This window comes from Gavialis gangeticus, unplaced genomic scaffold, assembly GCF_001723915.1.
Source record: "Gavialis gangeticus isolate Ggan-Ray unplaced genomic scaffold, GavGan_comp1, whole genome shotgun sequence".
Classification (NCBI taxonomy): domain Eukaryota; kingdom Metazoa; phylum Chordata; order Crocodylia; family Gavialidae; genus Gavialis; species Gavialis gangeticus.
The window spans coordinates 42,161,603-42,175,606 of NW_017728995.1; the positions used below are offsets into that span (position 1 = coordinate 42,161,603).

The following is a 14,004-nucleotide window of genomic DNA, read 5'->3' on the forward strand; positions in this document are numbered from 1 at the left end:
GTCCTGTCCCTCCTGTACAGCCTAAAGCCCTTGATATTCACTGCCCATTCGCTGATTCAAATCACTATCCCAAATCAATTCAGCTGAATCTGATTCAGAGATTTGGCTGCCAAATTGGACAAATCTCCGAACTGGCCCTCTCCCCCACTCACTCTCCCAGCCCCGTCATTGGCTGCCCCAACCAGCCCCATCTCTTTGGGGGGAAAAAATGCCCCCAGTCACTGACTGCTGCCAGGTGTGGGGGGCAATCCCCACTGCCCCATGCCGCATAGGGGACTCTGTCACAAGCCCCCATCCCCTACCCACACTTCCAGCTCTTTAAAAAAAAAAAAAAAAAAAAAAAAAAAGCATTCACTCACTGGATCCTGCTGGGCAGGGGGGAAGAATTCCCACTGCCCCCCCACTGCATGGGGGGCTCTGCCATGAGCCCCCAGAAGCCCCAAGGCTGCTGCAGCAGGCAGTGAGTGCAGCACTTTTATTTATTTATTTATTTTAAAGAGCGCCAGGATCTGGGGTGGGCAAGGCAGCCATGGCGGGGGCAGGGACAGTGGGTCAGGGGGGCTCAGGGAGCAGGCAGAGGGTGAGGCCTAGTGGGGTCCCCCCCATGGCCACCTCCCCCTTCCTCCAGCTCCCCTCTTCCCCACCCCCTACTTAACAGCCCAGAGTCCGGGTCCAGCCCCCTGCAGCAGTGAGCAAGGACTGCCCAAATCTCCAAAACTCTCCAAATCTTTTCCAAATTGATTTGGAGAGCTTCGATCAATTCGGACCTTTTAATTGGTCTCCTGATTCTATTGGATTCAGAGATACAGCCATCAAATTGGGCTAAATCTTCTCTGAATCAGATCAGCACCAGAAGCTTCTCACAGCCCTACTATTCATTCTGTCTCTTTGTTGAGTCAGGACTAGGATCATTAGTTTTAAGAAAAATGTGGAAATATTTATGCCTGGAAGACCTGGATTTTTTTGAAGCTAGAGATCTGTGGTCACTTAACAGTTTTGCTCTTTGTATATTTTTTTCCTATCAGCTTTATTCTTAAATCCTATTTACCTTAAATGAACACCTGGTGAAAGAATACATTTTATCTGTATCAGTAGATTTTGCATTAACTCAAATGGCTTCTCAGGCACTCAGAGCTGCTGGTTTCCTTTTGACTTGAGATCCAGTGATAGGGCTATCCATTGTTATTCCTCATTGCCCTTCTTTCTTCTCACTATGGATATCATCATGAAATGGCCACTTCCACCTAGGCCTCTAATCACCTCTCCAGCTATGCACATCAAGCCTCTGTCCAAATCTCATTGTTTCTTCCTACATGTTCTCATTAATGCCCAGACTTTATTGTCTGTCCACACTGCTAAAACTACTATCCAGGTTGTTTCCACTGCCCATCTCATCAATTGTCACAGTTTTTCCCCCTTGTCTTACCTACCTGACACAATTTGGTCTCTTCAGCTTTCAAGAATCTGCAGTGAAGAACATCATCATCATCAGTTTTCCTGGTGCTGTAATCAGCACGCAGCAGCTAGCACTGCACAGCTGCCCAGGTTGTGGAGCACCCAGTTCCACCTCTGTGTTATTTTCTACCAGAAATGAGATATGGAGCTAAGTGCAGGACTTACGGTGCAGAAAAAGAAAGGATTAAAATAGCTGTAAGCTGTATCTTCACCTCCCTCACTCTCCAGATTGCACCCTAGTAAAAGTTACAGCAGCCACATACAGCTACCCTATGGATCTGCAGCATGTTTGTTGCAGCCTTCCCCTCAACATGCCTCTCCTACTTCCGGCTCTTCCCCAGCATGCTTCCTATAATCTAAGTGCAGATAGTCAGAAAACCTGAGGCTGAATCAATTCAATCTTTGTAGGTTAGCTTGAGCTGCATAGATTGAACTGATAAGCAAGTGAACAGACATTCATTTTTGATTCTGCATACCTGCAGTGGCCCAGGCCAGATGCCAGGGGGCACTAGAGCATACCCCCCTGCTGGGCTGGAGCAGATAGGTTGGGTTGAGGCTAGCCCCCACACCTGGGAGGCAGGGGTTTGCAAGGGAGGTGCAAAGCATCCCGGGATGCTGGGGGACTGATAGTTAACTTGAATCTGGAGAGGATCTGGGACAGAAGCTCAATAAACCAATTTAACCTAAATCAATGAAGTCTGATAATACATCCATCCAGGTTTATCTTAAACTGGTTTCAGCCATTTTGAAAGTGGTTTATGTGCACTGAACTTCTGTTGCGGTACAGATTTGAATCTGGTTTCCTAACACTTATACGGGTTTATGTCTAATTTTTGTCCCTAGCTATGGAGGGGACCATGGAGGTCAGGCCTCTTGCAGATGCCAACTGTAGTGCCTGCACCAGGCAAATCCTCCCTGGCTAGTTTACATAGTACTTAGAGCTCCTATATACCCCCTGTGGTCCTTCTACCGTGGGTAAATGTGTCAAAGCCAGAGTGCAGAGCTGATCTTAGCTATTAAGAATGCTGATAAACAGTGCATAATTTCTCATGTAAAGTTATTGTGAATGACTTTGATTTGATCTTAATGTTCTGGCAATGCCTCTACCCTTTTCTTGCCTACTTGAGATTGAGTGATATGATACAAAGAAACATCTCTCTCACATGACCATCTATTCTGCATCAGGTCTTTCACCATTTTTATTTTCTTTACTAGGGTTGATGTAGATCCAGATGAAGATCTGAAACCAGAAACTGCAGGTGAGGTAAGTGATAATGGCATACACTGGATGGGACTATGTTCAATCTTGGACAGTATGTATTTTTCAACACTAACATAGTCTCTGGATATCTTTAAAATGGGATCAGCTCCTCTATAACAAAGCAAGTACAAAATAATGCAAGATTTGAAATATTTAAAACTTTCTATTGTACAAGAGGCAGGGAAATGTCTTGGACATGTATTTTTCACTATCACCGACTTTGTGGAACACATTATAAATAAATATTAAAACATGTTGAAATATTAGTAAATCCAAAGATTCCAGTAGGTATCACCTGCCATACACATTCCTGGAGATGAAAGATTTCATAATAATGTTTAACTCCCTGGATTAACCAAAGGAAATACATATTATTCAACATGGTAACCGTGGACATCAGGATAGGTCAAGTTTCTGAAAACAAGCATTAGACATTTTTAATGTGTCAGTCTGAACATAAATTTTGGTTATAAACTTGTAAGTCATCAGGGAGGCTATTTAAGAAACTGCATATGCTCATCCTAATTCCATTGTCCCTGCCATGTTCACTCTTTATGTATGAAAATATTTAAAATCCAGCATGGCCTGCATTTAAAAGGAAATCATGTAAAGATAGAGAAAGACACAATGCTGTTGTCAACAATCGTATGGGAAAAAAGAGTGTGGGAGGAAGTTAACCTTGTCAGGTACAATGTTAAAAACAAGAAAAAGTAGAGTTACAGTGACAATGACTTGGCCTTCACCTCTTACCCACAGCAATTTTCAAACTGTCCTCACTACTGAAATGCAAACACTGTTGAGTTACAATGTGGCAAATCCTTAATAAGGCTCAGAATAATTTAAGGCAAGAAACAAACAAAAATGCTCTATTCATTTGAAACTGCAGAGAGAATTTTAGTAAACAGAATTTAGAAAGTTAGCTTAAAAAGGAGCAAGGTGCTGGTGAGCAAGTGTCAAAAGGAAATGAGGTATCCAACGCCCCCGTGACATTTTAACTCAACTGAAATTTAAATTGGGGGCCTAACACTCCTAAAACACCTTTTGATAATCCCATTCTAAAGTGGCTAATCGAAGGAAAAGAGAACTAACCATATCCTTGGTTTTCCCTCTCATTCACAGTTGCATGTGTCAGTACAATGTTCCATTTCACCACTCCAGAATATTGGTTTATTATTGAGTTGTTAGCTATTCCTTTAGCATGTAAGAGTTTGTCCAAATCTCCTGTCAAAGAAATAAAAAGCAAACAAACAAACAGACAAGACAAAGTACTGTATTTACTTGAATCCCAGATGAGGTTTTTTTCCTCCAGTCAGCATGGGGGAGAGCCTCATCTTGGATTTGAGTAAAGACAGGGGCAGTTGATTGTTCAGCTTCAGCTTTGGCCCAGGCTTTGGACTGAATCTAGAACTAAGCTGCCACCTGCCCCAGACTGGAACGGCTTACTTGGTGGGGGAGGCAGCATGTATCTGAGGGAAACATGGGGGACCATATGGTAGGGGTGAGGGGTGGGGTGAGTAATCTGTCTCCCCTATACCCTGTTTCCCCCACCTCTCACTCCCACCCCAGCTTCCCCCTCTCCCCCTTGCCTTCTGCTCTGATCCCTGTAGCCCAACTTGGCCTGGCTGAGAGCAACTGCTGCTTCTCCCCAGCCAGACTTGGCTGAGGCTGAGCCAGGCCTACACTGCTGCTGGCTTCCCTAAAGGAGCAGAGCTGAACAGAAGGTAAGGTAGAGGGAGTGAGTAAGGTGGGGGGAGGCTACATGGGAGAGCAGGAGGTGGAAGAGGCAAGCTGCAGGGGGGGCAAGGGCTGGTTCCATGTATATAATCTAATTATTGGGAGGCTTGTCTTAAATTTAAAGTTTCAGTTAAATATGGTACTTTTTATGCAATATGCACTTGTGGAACTCATTTCCATAGGAGTTTATAGAGGCAGATACTACAGCAAGGTTCAGAACAGGCTAGATAAATTCACAGATGACAGAGCTATTAAACAGAACAGTAAGGGATATATTCTCTGACATCCCTAAACCAGGGGTTTTCAACCTTTTTAAGGAGTGTACTCCTGGTGGTGGTGAATGGCAGCAGCCACCATGGGCGAGCTCCCCCCATATCCTGCATCCAGCTGACCAGGCAGCACCTGTGTGGCCCACAGAGGGGAGCCACTGCCCTCGCCCCTACCCGGCCCTGCTCATGGGAGGCAGCAGTGTAGGATGGAGGGTGGCAGCGCTCTGTCCCCACCCACCCATGCGTACCCCCTAGCACCTTTCCAAGTATTCCGGGTTGACAACCCCTGCCCTAAACCAATGACAGTGGATGCCAGGGAGGACATGACAGGGGACATATCACTCTAGATCAGTGATTCTAAATCAGGGTGCTGTGGCAGCCTTTGAAGTGTGCCACAGGGAGAAAGGAGATAAGATAAATGCAGGCTGGCTTCAAGGAGATAAGTGCAGACTCTTCCCTTCCAGCTTTTCCTCCTCCACTCCACACCCCCAGCTCACTGCAGCGTAGGTTCTTCCTTACCAGCTGCTGCTCCTCATTCTCAGCCCCTCTTTAAGAAAGTAAACACTAAAATAAATATATTAGTGTTTTTAATGGGGTGTCACTTAGTTCACAAAAGTTATGGACAGTTGCCTTGAGTGTAGAAGGCTGAGAACCACTGCTTTAGTTACCGTATTTCACGATGTATAAGTCAAGTTTTGAAGCCCAATTTTTAACTCTTAAAATTCAACCTTGACTTATACACTGTATCACCATCTCCTGTGAGCAGTGCTGGGCTCAGTGCTCGGCTGGCGTGGCCCAGGCAGCACCGCTTGCAGGGAACAGTGGTGTGCAAGCAAACAACACTGCCTTGCAAGCAGCACTGCCTGGGTTGTGCAAGTCAGGTGCTGAGCCTGGAGCTGCTTGCAGGGGATGGGGCAGCACCAGCCAAGCATTGAGCCTGGCCCTGTCTGCTGCGGACAGTGCTGCCAAGTGCTGAGCCCGGCTGCACCAGCCAAGTGCCAAACCCAGCACCATTCACAGCAGATGGGGCCAGGCTTGGCATTCAGCTGGCACAGCCCAGGCAGCACCGCTTGCAGGGCATGGGGGCATGCCAAGCAAGCACCAAGACTGTCTGTGTTCTCATCCCCATCCCCAGTGAGCAGTGCTGGGCTCAGCCCTTGGCTGACACAGCCCCATCCCCTGTAAGCAGCACTGCTTGGGCTGCACCAGCCAAGTACCAAGCCCAATACCGCTCACAACAGGTGGGGCTGGACTCAGCAGCACTGCTCGCAGCAGACAGGGCCAAGCTCGACGCTAAACTGGTACAGCCCCATCCGATCTGAGCAGCGCTAGTCTCGGCACTCGGCTGGTGCAGCCCAGGCAGCGCCGCTCACAGGAGATGGGGCCATGCCAGCTGAGCCCAACCCTGTCCTCTGTGAGCAGTGCTGCAGCACATGTCTATCCCCCTGTGCAGTGAGGGTATGCAGGGACCATTTTAAGTCAACCCTCTATTTCTGATCCAAAAAGTTAAGTCAACTTATACACCAAATCTACAAAATTGCTAACTTTTTTAATCAGAAAAATGGGGTTGACTTATACACCACGTCAACCTATACACTGGAAATACAGTATTCCATGTTCGTACGCTTTCCCTCTAAAGCAGCTACTATTGCCACTGTCAGAGATAGGGGATGGGGATGGTTGGACCATTGGTCAGGCTGGTAAGGCATTTCTTATGTTTTTACTAACCATGTTCAGATTTGTCTCATATGCTGTTGTAGCAAGACTGGGATCTTAAATCATATGCTCTTGAAATGTAATTAAGAAAGATACTATAATGCAGAAAAGTAATAACATGGAAATCAGCATTTTTCAGGTTTACAGCACTCTTGAACATGTCTTTTAGCATCAAAGATTGTACCACACAATATAAAAGTTATTTCACCTTTAATGTGCATCACTTGGGAAAACAGACTGATTTCTAGAAAAAGTGTATGTCTAGTTCTCCTTTTTTGTTAGAAGTGAGGAAAATAAGTTCTGAATAACAATGTGTACCCAGTGGCCCAAGCTGTGTTTGTTAATTAACACCTAGTTTTGTTGACAGAACTCAGCAGTACGATAGAATAGGTGTGATATAAATACAATAAATTTCATGCCCTGTCATGTCTAAATCAGCATCCTCTATTGTTAAATATTTTTGCCTAGAAAAGTAGGGTTTTTTCATTCTGACTTCTTATTTGTGTGTTTCATTTCTTTGGCTTTCTCTTTTTTCCTTTTTTTCCATGCTTTAACATCTTTCACATTTATTTTTATTTCAACCTCTTTTCCTTCTTCTACTATTTCTTCTTTTCATTATAGTAGTCATGGTTATTTACCTTTCAAAGTCTTTTTTAGGATTTTTTTCATTCATATATTTTCTTTCCTTTTTTGTTTTTCCTTTTCCTTCTCTTGCACAGCTTCCATTGTGAGGGGTTTTTTTTTCCTTTTAATCCATCTTTCATGTTCACACTTGGTTTTCTTCATAGACTTGCTATCAACTATTTCCCACTACACAATGGTGTTTTTCTTTTTGGACATGACTTACATTTAAATAGCATCTTCAACCTGAAAAAAACTTTAAAGTACTTGACAGTTCCATGGGATATGTTGCAACATGAAGCACCTCTGGGTTTGTGGGTGGCAACCATCCACAATAGAAAAGTTTTGGCTAAGAAGGTCAGGACAAGCCAATCCATACAGTTATGAAAAGAATTATATATATGATTTCCAAGCTGGATAGATAAAACCTTAGAGTTTTTTTAAAGTTCTCAACTGAACAATGTACAAACATAATGTTGAATGGAGTTTATTTTATCAAAAGAGTAATTCCAACTGTGGAATTCCAGCCATAGTTGGAATTGAAGCCTAGGAATCAGTTTTTCAAACCAGGTGTTCATAAAGGATTGTTTCATCAACTACTTATAAGAGAGACACATGATGGAGTACTCTAAGAAACACAGCCTTGAGAAGGGCCTAGTTAGAAAATAAGATTTGAAGGGAACTCATGGATCATAGAGTCCAGCCCCCTGCACAGATTCAGGTTGTGTTATCCCTAACCCATCCCTGATACATGCCCATCAAATGCTTTTTGAAAACCTCCAGTGAGGGAGACATCACAACTTTGCTAGGCAGTTTGTTCCATTGCCAGACTGCTTTTATAGTTTGGAAGCATTTCCTGAGATTTATCCTAAATCTGCTTCGGTGCAATCTAAACCTATTGCCTCTATGTTCTCTATAGCAAGGGAGCACCATGTTTCTTTGATTTCTTTATGCCAATATTTCAAACACTTGCTAACTGCTGTCATGTCTCCACTTAACATATCTGATTTCTTATAATGTGCTGCCCAAGCCTGGACACAGTCATCTAGCTGAAGCTTAACAAGCCTCAAATAGAAAAGTATTGTTACCTCCCTTGTCTTGCACACAATGCTCCTGTTAATACACCGCAAAATGACATTCACTTTTCTTGTGAGAGCCTCATATTACTATCTTATATAATCCACTGTAAACCCCACGTCATTTTCAGCAATGCTACTGCCAAACCAGTTATCTCCCATTCCATGTTCGTGCATTTGGTTTTAATTCCTTATGTCCATTGCCTTACATTTATCTTTGTTTATTTTCATTTTTTTGTCTATTGCCCAGTTCTCAAATTTAGCCACATTTCTTTGGATTTTAATCCTGTCTTCCAGTGTTTGTAACCTCTCCAAAGTTTGTCATCTGCAGATATGGTCAACATATTATCTATGTTTGCATCCAAGTCATTAATCAAAATGTTAAACAGCACTGGCCCTGGGGCAGATCTCAATGGAATGCCACTTGAGACCTCCTGCCAGTTTGACACTGATCTGTTTACAGTCTTTGCCTGTGGTTATTCAAACAATTACATATCTACCTAAAGGTAGTTCTGTCTAGCTCATGTTTCACCAGTGTAATGAAAATGGCATGAGGAATTCTGTCGAAAGCCTTACTTAAAGTTCATTGTATTCCACAAACTGGGTACCACATACAACCCTGACACCTCTATCCTCCAGGTATTTTGTAAATGACTTCTTTTTTCTTTGTTTTAATAATTTTCTATCATAATTTCCCAGGTATTGAATTCAGGCTAACCAATCTATAATTCCTTAGTACTCCTCCCACCGACCCATTGTTAAAGATGGGCATTATGTTAGCCCTTCACCAGTCTTCTGGTGCATCGCTCATCTAAGAGTTTGTAAATATTATTGCCATTGGCTCTGAGACTTCTTCAGCTAGTTCCTTCAGCATCCTGGGCTGAATTTTGGCAGGACCTGCTGACTTGAATAAATTCAAGCTTTTCAAAAATGGTGGGTGGGTGTTTGTGTGTAGCAAAGTAGGAAGAGTGGATTACTGTCCCCTTCATCTACTAATGGCTCACCTTCTCTACTGACAAAAAGAACCACAGTTTCCCTAGTCTGTTTTTTGCCTTTGTTTTCCTGATTTTATTCCTACATGTTCACATTTGTCCTTTGTGTACCTCCTTTGTGATGCATCCTTTGTTCCAGGTTGGGTGTATTGCTTGCAAGGGATAGAAAGGCTGCAACTCTCCTCTTATATCTTTTACAAAGAGCTGATCAAAACTGCAGTTCTTGCTCTCGCATCAGAAGGGCAGCTCTCTGCTAGCAGAACCAGCTGCTCCCTATTGCTCTCGGAATTGCATGCCTGAAATAACATATTAATGGTACAGACAGTGTGAGAGGTGATGGCATTGTATTACCTTGTGCCATCAGTCTGTTGTCTAACGTGCCATTGTCAAACATGCCTTTGTTGCTACCAAGTTGTTTTGAGTTTTGCCTGCCTTTTTTGTGGCAGAATCCTATGCAGCTATCTACATTATGTAGCCTTGATGCACTTTGATTGTAGGATGGGATGAGGGTGCAGCTAAGTTTACTTCAGACTGGAGTGTTCTTTCTGTTTTAGCTTTCATTGATTTTATTTATATAAAACATAACCCTGACAATCATTAATAGTTAACATAAGTTAGATGCCTAATTTTTAGTGGAAACCACATCCCCAAATTAAGCACTAAAGGCCGAGTCTTCAAAGGTCTTTAGGCTACCGAATTCCACTTTGAAATCAGTACAAATGTTAAAATCAATTAGACAGGCTCTTGAAAGGAAATTAAGCACCTTTGCGGATCTGAGCCCTAGGCACACTAAGCAATGTGTGGAGAGAGCAAAGTGCCTAAGAATGAGATCCACAGAAGACAGCAAACTGAGAGGGTCCATGACAGCCACTAGGAACTCCTGAAAACAAGGATGTGTGCCTTATGCTGATTAGAGCAGTTAGCATGGATTCACCAAGGGCAAGCCATGCCAAACCAGCCTAATTGCCTTCCATTATGTGATGACTGGCTTTGTGAATGTGGGAAGACCAGTGGATGTGGTATACCTTGATTTTATCAAGGCTTTTGATATGGTCTTCCACAACATTATCACAGGCAAACTAAGGAAGTATGGGCTGGATGAATGGACTGTAAGGAGGATAGAAAACTGGGGGGAGCATCCGGCTCAGAGGGTAGTAATCAATGTCTCAATGTCTAGTTGGCAGCCAGTATTGATTAGACTGCCCCAGGGTCGGTCTTGGGGCCAGTTTTGTTCAATGTCTTCATCAGGGGTGACCACCAGTATCTGGGGGAACGTTTGTTCACCAGAACGCCCCAAGGGATGACGAGGTCGAACGGTTATAAACTACTGCAAGACCATTTCAGGCTGGACATAAGGAAGAATTTCTTTACTGTCTGAGCCCCCAAGGTCTGGAACAGTCTGCCATCAGAGGTGGATCAAGCACCTACATTGAACACCTTCAGGAGCAAACTGGATGCTTATCTTGCTGGGATCCTATGACCACAGCTGACTTCCTGTCCTTTGGGCGGGGGGCTGGACTCGATGATCTTCCGAGGTCCCTTCCAGCCCTAATGTCTATGAAATCTATGAAATCATTACCTGGAAGATGGCATAGAGTGCACCCTCAGCAAGTCTGCAGATGACACCGAGCTGGGGGAGTAGTAGATTCACTGGAGGGTAGAGCTAGGATTCAGAGTGACCTAGACAAACTGGAGGATTGGGACAAAAGAAATCTCTTGAGGTTCAACAAGGACAAGTGCAAAGTTCTGCATTTAGGAAAGAACAATCCCATGCACTAGTACAGGCCAGGGGCTGACTGGCTGGGCAGCAGCTCTGCAGAAAAGGACCTGGGTGTTACAGTGGACAATAAGCTGAATATGAGCCAGCAGTGTGTCCTTGTTGCCAAGAAGGCTAGCAGCATACTCGGCTGCATTGGCAGGTATGTTGCCAGCAGGTCAAGGGAAGTGATTATTCCCCTGTACTCTGCACTTGTGAGGCCACATCTGGAGTAATGTGTTCAGTTTTGGGCCCCCCTCTACAGAAAGCATGTGAGAAGAGAGGCCAACGGATGGCAGCAAAAATGGTTCGGGGGCTGGGGCACATGACTTCTGAGAAGAGGCTGAGGGAACTGGGCTTATTTAGTTTGGAGAAGACAACACTGAGAGGAAATTTAGTAACAGCCTTCAACTATCTGAAGGGAGGTTTGAAAAAGGATGGAGCTAAACTGTTCTTAGTAGTGGCAGATGACATAACAAACAGCAATGGTCTCAAGTTGCAGCAAAGGAAGTTTAGGTTAGATATTAGGAAGAATTTTCTCACTAGGAGGGTAGTAAAACTCTGGAGCAGGTTACCCAGAGAGACTGTGGAATCTCCATCCTGGGAGGTTTTCAAGACCCAGCCAAAGCTTTGTTAGGGGGGTTGGACTAGATCAGGCATTTTCAAACTTTTTGAATCGGTGTACCCCCAGCGGCCAGACGCGGGGGGAGGGGGCACACAACCAAATGCAGAGTGGTGGCAGCCACCACGTGTGATCTTCCCCTGCCCCCTGGTTTTATGCCCCACCTCTTTAAGACCATATTCACCTAGGCTTCAAGGAAGCACCTCTCTCACCTAGTTGCATTAGAATTTCACAAACCTAAATCCATGCCTATACCAGGCCTTTCTTACAATAACACAGATGTCAGGGCAGATGAACCCAAGTATCGAATATCTCAATGGTCAGAGCACTCAACCACTAAGTTCAGCTACCTCCTCTGCCTGATGAGATGTGAACCTGCATCTCGCACGACTGCTCTAATCAACAAGCTATACAGTATTCTAATGAAAGTACCTTGCAGTTCTTCCTCTTGAAGCTGCTGCACTTTGCACTAAATAATTTAAATACTATTTGAGAGAGAGAGAGAGAGCATGCAAGCAAGTGAGCACGTGACACAGTAGCCAAATGGTCAGAGCATTAGCCTGTAAGGAGGGGGTAAGTGGCCACATTACAGTCCCTGCTCCAATACACTTAAAATAATTGAGTCTAATTAGTTCAGGAGTGGAACCCAGGTCTGTTCCCTTAGGCAGATATAGGCCTTTTGTCTGTTATCACTGTCTTGATTTCAGAGTCCGGACCTGTCGTCCGGACCTCAGGATGCACCTGCCCAGAGCTGCTTTTCCCCAAATACATATATTTTTGGTCCTTGTTGCATAAGCAGAACATACAGTAGACTAATTCTTGGGCCAACAACCTTTTCAAGCTGCCAGCAGGAACAACCAGGTTCCAGTCCAATGTGAGCTGGGTGGCTTTGGCAGCACATGAGCAGTGAGGGGTTTTGCCTCTACCCATGCCAGAACCAGGCAGGTGGGAGCAACGCCCACATCCCTGCCACTTTTCCCAGTCCCCGCGCCCCAGCTGTGACATGAGTCCCAGCAGCTTCCAGCCAGAGGAGAACTGCACTGGGACCGGGCAGCTGGGAACTGCACCCAGGCTGCTGCAGTTGCTTTTTCCCAGCCTGCCCCCTCTCCCCATTCTCCAGCTGCAGCATGAGCACAGCTTCCAGCCAGTAGGGGATTGTGCTGGGGCTGGGCAACTGGAAGCTACATCCACACTGCTGCCACTTCAGCCATGGTTCAGTTCCCCACTGGCCAGAAGCTGCACCTGCACTGCAGCTGGGAAGCAAGGAGTGGGGAGAAGTGGCTGATGCAGGCACAGCTTTGAGCTGCCAATCCCCAGCATGAGTGTGGGCAGAAGCAAAGTTTCCTGGCTCCATAGGCTGAATCTGTCCCAGAGGCTGTATGTTGCTGACCCTAAACTAACTCACTTATTCATGGGCTTTCATAACTCGGTTCTGACTGGTCATCAGATGTAAAAATAAAGAAATGCAGTCAGTCCATTGCAATATCATATGTACTGAGAATATAAAAACAACAAGCTAATTATGATAACTATGGCCATGTCCAGACAAGCACAGATGTGAGTATATGGTGCTGCAGACCCATCTGTGGTGCCACACACTGCACATGCAGGCATTCCCCATGCTGCTGCCTTGCAGTGTGGGGAGGGGTTGATCCCAGGAGCTTCTGGGGTCAAAAAAACCCAAGCCAAAGAAAAGCAGAGTGGTGTGCATGGCAGCAGTGGATGCTGCCCAGAACCCGAGCCTGGCTAGCCAGAGTCATGCTCCAGCTGCCAGCCAGGCTTCCTGTCACAGCTACAGCCCTGGAAGGCCCCCAGGTAAGGCTTCTGGGGCCAGCACAGTTGCTGGCCTCAGCCTCCCCTACCCCACACAGGGTTTCCTGCCATGCACATAGCATTGGCGTTCCCTGGGGACAAGTAGCAGCAGCACAAGTTATGCCACTACTATTTGTCCCCAGGGAAACAAATGCCCATGCTCATCTGGATGCACCCATGAGTACAGGATAAGTAATAATCAGTCATTAAACTAACGTGCAAAGCCAGTCTACTACAAGAGAGAAAGAAAACTTTAATAGTAGCAATTTTAACTATGGTCTCCTGGGATCAACCCCTCCCCACACTGTCAGACAGACAGACAGAATTGGCCGAGGTCATTGCAGGACCCCTGGCACGACTTTACGAGCACTCGTGGTGCTCTGGTGTGGTGCCGGTGGACTGGAAGAGGGCCAGTGTGGTTCCCATCTTCAAAAAAGGGAAGAAGGAGGACCCGGGAAACTATAGGCCAGTCAGTCTTACCTCGATCCTAGGCAAGCTGTTTGAGAAAATTATTCTGGCACACATCCATGAGGGGCCAGCAGGGGACTGCATGCTTAGGGGCAACCAACTCGGGTTCATCAGTGGCAGGTCCTGTCAGACCAACCTGGTGGCCTTTTACGATCAGGTCAACAGATCATTAGATGCAGGGGTAGCAGTGGACATAGTCTTCCTGGACTTCCGGAAGGCTTT

At 45.3% G+C, this 14,004-nt stretch overlaps 1 protein-coding gene across 1 annotated transcript in view; it reads left to right on the forward strand.

The window, feature by feature from the left end:
• SLC9A9 (solute carrier family 9 member A9) overlaps positions 1–14,004 on the forward strand; it is a 491,595-nt gene that overhangs the window by 351,050 nt on the left and 126,541 nt on the right. The window contains exon 13 of the mRNA XM_019503549.1: positions 2,671–2,719. Coding sequence (XP_019359094.1) covers positions 2,671–2,719 — 49 coding nt within the window. The remainder of the gene's footprint in view (positions 1–2,670; positions 2,720–14,004) is intronic.